The 7224-nt window shown below is 36.8% G+C and overlaps 1 protein-coding gene across 3 annotated transcripts; it reads left to right on the plus strand.

The window, feature by feature from the left end:
- The first annotated feature begins 3024 nt into the window (after positions 1-3024).
- On the plus strand, positions 3025-6694 carry LOC112765477 (transcription initiation factor TFIID subunit 11). 3 transcript variants are annotated; one of them, XR_003183792.3, is made up of 6 exons: positions 3049-3570; positions 4747-5146; positions 5239-5326; positions 5694-5793; positions 5954-6213; positions 6309-6694. XR_003183792.3 is itself a non-coding variant. In XM_025811376.2 (6 exons), exons 3-6 carry the CDS (start codon positions 4752-4754, stop codon positions 6079-6081), a joined length of 711 nt encoding a protein of 236 aa, XP_025667161.1. In that variant the 5' UTR covers positions 3091-3570; positions 4179-4257; positions 4747-4751; the 3' UTR covers positions 6082-6694. The 3 variants fall into 3 exon arrangements, 2 of the variants coding, with proteins under 2 accessions (XP_025667160.1, XP_025667161.1); XM_025811376.2 differs by adding an exon at positions 4179-4257 and having other exon boundaries at positions 3091-3570; positions 5954-6694; XM_025811375.2 differs by having other exon boundaries at positions 3025-3570; positions 5954-6694.
- Positions 6695-7224: the final 530 nt, after the last annotated feature.

Consider the following 7224-nt stretch of genomic DNA (forward strand, 5'->3'; position numbering starts at 1 on the left):
TCTTCTTCTCGCGAAGCTTCCCCTGGTTTCTTCGTTCGTTCTTTTCCCCTCCTTTCTCACTCGTTTCTTCTTCGTCATTTACGTTAGTTCCTCTCTCTGTAACTCCAGCTTCGTTTTCTATTTGATTTTTTGTTTTCTGAAATCAAAGTTTGAACTCGTTTTGAAGATAATGGATGATTCAACCTCAGATTGTCAGCTGAATCCAGGCGAAGTGGATTATGAATTTGAATCTAACGAAATTTCTGAGGTTTGATTTACATAGGATTACTATGAATTTTGTTGCAGTAATTTGTATAGCATTGTGTAGGTGAATAATTCGTGAACATTGACTGTCAAAATAATGCATGAAGATAAATCTGTGGATTGAATGTAATGTATTAGTTTTGATTAATTATCTGGAATTTAGAGCAGATGATCAGGTGTAGATCAGAAGTTTTTTGGGTGTATTTTTGCGGGAAGTGTGGGTGTATTTACAGTTTACTGCTTTTTCTGTTATTTTAACTGAGTTGTTGTTGTTCGGGTATATTATATCAGACATGATTGTGTGTGTTTTTAGTTTTTGACATGGTGTATTCTGCAACCTGTGTATTTACAATTTATGGCTTTTATTGTCATTTTAGTTGAGTTGTTGCGGTTCGGGTGTATTATATCAGACATGATTGGGTGTATTTTTAGTTTTTGACATGGTGTATTCTGCAGCCTCTCTCTGTTGTTGATGACCAGTTTGTTCCGAAGGTTGGAATGACCTTTACCACCCTTGAAGATGCTGAAAAATTTTACAGGAACTACGCCAAGGCTGCAGGTTTTTCTACAAGAGTTCGGAGCACAAATAGGAAGGGAAACGAGATTAAGAATCAATTGATTACATGTAGCAGAGAGGGAAAATGGAAATCTAAAATATCTCAAACAGGACAGGGAACTAAGCATGTTCATTCGTCGTACAATAGAGAATAACGAGGAGGCTGGTATTAGACCAAGCAAAACTTACCAATCATTTGTTGCGGCTGCCGGGGGTCATCGCGAGTTAAATTTTATTGAAAAGAATGTGAGGAATTACATTACGAGAGAAGTGCGAGAAGCGTGGGTGTGCTTAAAGACTCATTTGATAGGAATTGGAATGATTTTCTGCTGAATTTTGGTCTTGTGGACAACAAGTGGCTTTCAGGTAATGTTTGTTTAAAATCTGCAGCAGAGGTGTAAATTTAATTTTTTTCGGGTGTATTTATAGTCTGTGTTTGGGTGTATTCTGCAGATCTCTATGAAGACCGTCATATATGGATTCCAATCTATCTGGATCACCACTTCTGGGCAGGGATGAGAAGCACACAAAGGAGCGAGAGGATGCATTCTTTTGGGTGTAAAAGCAGTGTTCTTTTGGGTGTATTTCTGAATTTTCTTGTATTTCACATTTTACATATATATACATATATATACTTCAGAATCTTGTTTTTATGTTATAAAATACTGTTTGTTTTTTTTTACAACAGTTTAAGGGTTTTAGGTATTAGGGTTTAGGGTTTTAGGGTTTACGGTTTAGGTTTTAGGGTTTACGGGTTAGGGGTTAAGGTTTAGGTTTTAAGTGTTTAGGGTTCAGGGTTTTAGGCTCAAAACATCAGGGGGATAGATTTTTTGGTGTATATTCAACTTTCTTTAGGTGTAAAAAATAGCAGGTTATGGGTGTATATTTGGTTTGATGTTTTCCTTCATATTATAGTACCTGTAATTCATACATTTTGAATACAGCAGAGAGAGTTTAATTATTGAAAGAAATTTTACAATAAACTGGATTATAATTGGAAAATTTTTACAGCATGTGTTCAATTTGTTACAGGACTATATAAACATTTACATTAATCAGTGTCAATATCTTTAGAATCTATCTGACAATTTGGTGATGCACCCTTAGCGGCGGGATGTGCATCAGGCCACCAAATCCCAAATCCCTAATAATTGTTTTCTTCTCCTCGCTCATGTTTATGAATTTCTCACTTAACAAATGTGTTGCACACTTAAGGTCTTTGATTTGCTGTAAACAAAGCAAAATTATAGTTAGATATATTTCTATTATATAAAACTGATTTCATCTAAGACATATATTTGTTCTTACATTTTTTTCAGCTTGGTTTCTGCCTGCCATTTTTTCTGAAATGAAAAATACACCCATAGATATCAGTAAGATACACCCATAGATATGAGTCAGATACACCCATAGATATCAGTCAGATATCACTCAAACATGCATTAATATACAAGGTCAAACAACATTACAAGGTCAATCAATATACACCCATAGACAAGCAAATATTAGAACAGTTGCAACTGTTGACTATATTACAATATATCAGTTCAGAAATATACACCCAACAAATTATGCTATATACACCCAACAAAATACTCAATATACACCCACCAAATCACGCAATATACTCCCAAAAATCAGTTACCAGAAGAACTAGAACAACAAGAACAGTAACACCTAGAACAACTAAGAAGAACAGAATAACCTAGAAGCAAGAATAACAGTAAAACCTAGAACAAGTAGAACATTAAAAACTGTAAAATGAGACCTAGAACAAGAAGAACAGTAAGACCTAGAAGAACGTAGAAGAACAGTAAAACCTAGTTCTTCATTTTCGAAATGTGAAAAATATACAATATGAGTAAAATAGTAACATAACGTACCTTGAGTATTATAACTTCATTTTTTCTAGAGATTGTTGATCGAGAGTTCTATGTTGTGTTGATGGAGAGTTCTAATCTTCGCGACGAGTCCTATCTCTGCAGTTTGGAATGTTGCTCGAAAACGGACGGTTTGTGTTTTCTTCGAAGGGCTTGGAGAAGTGGAAGAGTGCGCCATTAAGGAGCGCTATTTTGCGAAGAGCAACCGTTGAGTGGGGCGCGTGTAGTTTACGTTCCATTCAAAGAGAGATGAGTGCGCGTGTGAATGAAATGTGGGTTGAGAACTTGTAAAACTTGTAAGGCCTTTTTGCTAGTATGTGTAGCAGGCCCGTAATTTTATATATCACTCTAAAATTCGAGTAGAAATTTAGGGAATACTTTGATTTCACTCTTAAAAAAAAAAGGCCAAACGGGGTTCTTGAACCCTTTTCTCCACTCATCGACTCTCCAGTTCTTCTCCCATCTCCTTCTTTCTCCCCAAACCAAAACGGAAACCTAGCCTCACCGCCGACCGCCGACCGCCGACCGCCGAAAGCCGCAAGGAGTGAGTCACCGCCGCCGTCCATCGCAGTCAGGAGAAGCACAGAAGCCTCTCCTCCAACTCCAAACCCTAGAGCCCCTTCACCAGTTCTCCCAGCTCTAGCCTCACTGCCATATCACCTCCGCCGTCTCAACTACTCGAAGCCGCCGTCCCTACTGCATCTCGTCTTGCGTGGTTCCTCCGTCGCGCAGCTGCTGTTCCGCTGCGCTGGCTCTGCTCCTCTGCTCCAGTTCCGCCGCGCACCACCCTCCTGGGCTCCAGTTCTCTGGCGGTCCAGGCTACCTCTTCTCTAGTTCTGCCGCGTCCAGCCTTCCGTCGTGCTCCCTCACCTCTGTGTTCTAGAAGAGAAGGTATTTTTTTACTGTAATTATTGTTTTAATTTTTCTTATTCAATTGTTGTTATTACTGTGGTTTAGGATTGTTGATGATATTCTTGATTCTGTTATGCTGTTGTTGGTCGGTTGTCTTTAATTTTTTTTACAGTGATTTTCTGTTTTTGAACTTGTTCTTGAGATTATTCGGCTTGCTAATTTGTTAATTTGTCAATTTGTTGAATGGGAAACTTGAATTTGTTGAATGGCTTGCTAGTTATTGATTTAGTTAAGCTGCTTACTGCTGATTTTGTGTGTTTGCTAATTTTGAATTTGTTGAATGGAAAATTTGTTAATTTTGTTGTGTTTGCTATTTAGTTCTGCTTTATGTAACTTCATACCTTGCAACATTAATCTTCCAATGATTCTAGCCCCATGAATGACTGAATAATATCATGAAATATATTTAACATGATGAGCGAGGTTTGAATGATAACAGCAAAATATAATCTGAGTTATGGGTTTATAGTTGAAAAATTTATACTGATCATAAAATGTATCTTATATTTGGGTTTGGAGGATACATGCACCATAGACACAGTGTTACTCTATTACTAAACAATTTAAGCTTGTCATGTATTGTGCAGGGTGGTGCTTTGTGGTTTCAGAATTTAACAAAACTCTCTTCCGGTTATTTAGGCTTCATATTTTTTATTTTGATTGCTGGTATGCACTTCATTGATGTCCAGGAATGAATTCTTGATTCATATCCAATAAATATGTTTACTATTACTATGATTATCTTCTGTTGGATTTTTTTTTTGTTATTTGACTTTTGAATTTCTAATTGGATGAGATTATAACACTATTGTTGATGTAGTATCTTTAATATAGATGGCCTTTTAAGGTTTATATTAGACTATAATTATGTTTTAGGGTGTTTATTTATAATTTATTTATTATAAAACGGTTTTCTCAGTTGAATTATGGTTGAAGCGGTGGGACCAGTGAATCAGTGGTTTGATGACCGGTCCGGTTTCCAAACCTTGCTGAGTGATGCTTATGCACACAAGTATTTTTCCCAGTTAATTTAGTTAGTTTGCAAAATGAAAGGAAAAATCAGTATTCTTTGACCAGTTATAATTATTTGTATGAACTTGGAATTTGGGAATATTGTTGGCTGATGAAGAAATTTATGTGTTGATTGATATATAGAAAGAATGAAGCAATCAAAGGATCCGTTTGAAGCAGCGTTCGAGGAGCAAGAGGATTCTCCACCTGAATCCCCAGCTGACACCACTGTGGACGCACAGCAAAACCCTAATTCTTCAATTGCAGCTCATAATTCTCAATCCCAACCTCAAGACCAGCTCCAGATCCCTCATGACGACAATGCCAAAAAGGGTGCTTCCCAATTCACCCCTCTCATTGGCAGTGGCAGTGGCAGTACTAATGCTAGATCCAGTGGTCCCTTCACCGCCACCACTGGAGCTGGTGGTTCTGGCACTGGGATGAAGAGCAAAGAAGAGGAGGAGGAAGAGGAGGAGGAGAACATGGATGTTGAGCTCGGAAAGTTCCCTTCGAGTGGCGATCCTGATAAGATGGCCAAGATGCAGTATGTTATTGGTTATTTTTGTGGATCTTGCTGTTCGTTACCATTTTCATTGCATCTATTTGTTTTGGGGTTAATTATTTTTTTGCTTTTAGGGCTATATTGTCACAATTCACCGAGGAACAGATGAGCAGATATGAGTCTTTCCGCAGGGCTGGGTTTCAGAAATCTAACATGAAAAGAGTATGGTTCCTCAACTACTATGTGCCATCTCCCAAATTGATTTGCTAAAAATATAATGTTTAAACTATTGTGCTATCCAATAATTTAAATTGTTCTAATTGGTTGTATTAGTTTGGTTGGATTTTTGTTTCCAATACTTATACACTTGAAACCTTATTTGCATTTTCTCCTTGGTTAATCTTCAAGATTGGTTTTTGTTACATATCACCTTGGTTCTGCATTATTGATACTTATGGGCTTATGCATTTGTGTAGTAGTTTGCAAATTGCTATTTTTGCATTGTAATATGCACTGTAGTTTATATTATAGTAAGATGAGATTGTTTACAAGTTGCCTCTTCTTTCTTCTCTTGATGATATTCAAACAGTTATTAGCAAGCATCACTGGGACACAGAAAATTTCCGTGCCGATGACGATTGTAGTATCCGGGATTGCGAAAATGTTTGTTGGTGAAGTTGTTGAAACAGGTATGGGAAGTTTCCGTTAATAGCTTACAAGCATGAGATGGTTAATTCTAAACTAGACACAATGTTTTTAAGGTCAAAATCTCGCAGTTCTTGGTCCTAAGAAGGCCAATATTCTGATTCCAAAAGTTCCCATTGATAAAAAACTACTACTTTATGGCAGCTAGAATAGTCATGCAAGAGAGGAAGGAATCTGGACCAATTCGCCCATGTCACTTGAGAGAAGCATATAGACGATTAAAGCTTGAAGGAAAAGTATTTAAAAGACCAATGTCGAGGCTCTTCCGGTAAATGTATGAATTGTGAATGTAGTGGATGATGTCACTGGTTTGCAGCAGTGTCTTGTAGGAAGATTTGGTACTCACTACTTAGTACCTTCGAGGCCCCATATTCTTGCATCCTGTTATCTGTTACTGTTTGTAGGTAAATTTGGAAAACTTTCCCATTCCTTTCTCAAATATTAAATTTGTGAACACAATAATTATAGGCCTCAACATCTGTTCTATTTCTGTCTGTAGAAACTGAAATTCATATCTGTGCCGCAATGACAGATGTTGTATATCACTATATTGCATTGCACAAGCTTGCTGTGTTAAATAGATAGCTAGCTTGAATAGCTTAGGAGAAGGAGAACTCGAAGAGGATTTGGGCATGGTTGCAAGAGATCTCAGTTAACTATTAGGGTCAAACTAATGTATAGTCTAGGATTTTGCTCCTCTAAAGTAAAAGTTTGTCCACGCTATTTTAATCCCTATTAATGCGAAAATTGAATAATTAAATTTTGGGTTGTTAGTATACTTATATGTCCCTGGAGTTGAATGATGTAGTGTCTTACTCCTCAAATTTGGGTTGAGTTATCTATGAACTATCTAAAAGAAAATCTGGATGTTGGTATTTTCTGTTTGATTTGTGATTTCTACTCGTTGGGTTGAGATTCTATTGCTTGTTTCATTTGCTGGTTTTGCAATCAATATAACTAACATACATGTCATGCATTTTGGTTGCTTTCTAAGGCATATGTCCCCTTTCACCTCAGCTACCGGTGACTATGTTTCAAAGAATTTTGTACTCTTTATTGAAGTAAAAGCCTCCTTACTGAAAGAAAAGCCTGGTTGGAGTTTATTGAATTGTAGTAGGCCAGCTTGTTTTAAGATACTAGCATGAAAAATTGGTGGAGACCAAGTAACAACATGCACAAGTCTAATATTACCAATGCTGCTAAACGAGTGCCTTCTGGAACTGAAAGTCTGACCATTGGTTCTAATATACTTATATACTATCCATTTTAGGTTATCTTCGAGATTGATTCTAAACAATTATTTTAGATAAAATGAGGAAAATAAAGGAAAACTTCTAGACATCAAAAGTAAATGGATATTGGTTAACATGAGTAATAAAAAATGAGGAATGTTAGGGGTCAGCAACTTTTGTGAT

This window comes from Arachis hypogaea, chromosome 17, assembly GCF_003086295.3.
Source record: "Arachis hypogaea cultivar Tifrunner chromosome 17, arahy.Tifrunner.gnm2.J5K5, whole genome shotgun sequence".
NCBI lineage: Eukaryota > Viridiplantae > Streptophyta > Magnoliopsida > Fabales > Fabaceae > Arachis > Arachis hypogaea.

What these genes read in the sequence shown, in the direction of transcription:
- LOC112765477 (XM_025811375.2), top strand. Translation starts at nt 4,752, where the DNA reads ATGAAGCAATCAAAGGATCCGTTTGAAGCAGCGTTCGAGGAGCAAGAG. An exon ending in GATAAGATGGCCAAGATGCA is followed by an intron (nt 5,147 to 5,238) that starts GTATGTTATTGG and finishes TTTTGCTTTTAG; the next exon opens with GGCTATATTGTCACAATTCA. An exon ending in TGGTGAAGTTGTTGAAACAG is followed by an intron (nt 5,794 to 5,953) that starts GTATGGGAAGTT and finishes ACTTTATGGCAG; the next exon opens with CTAGAATAGTCATGCAAGAG.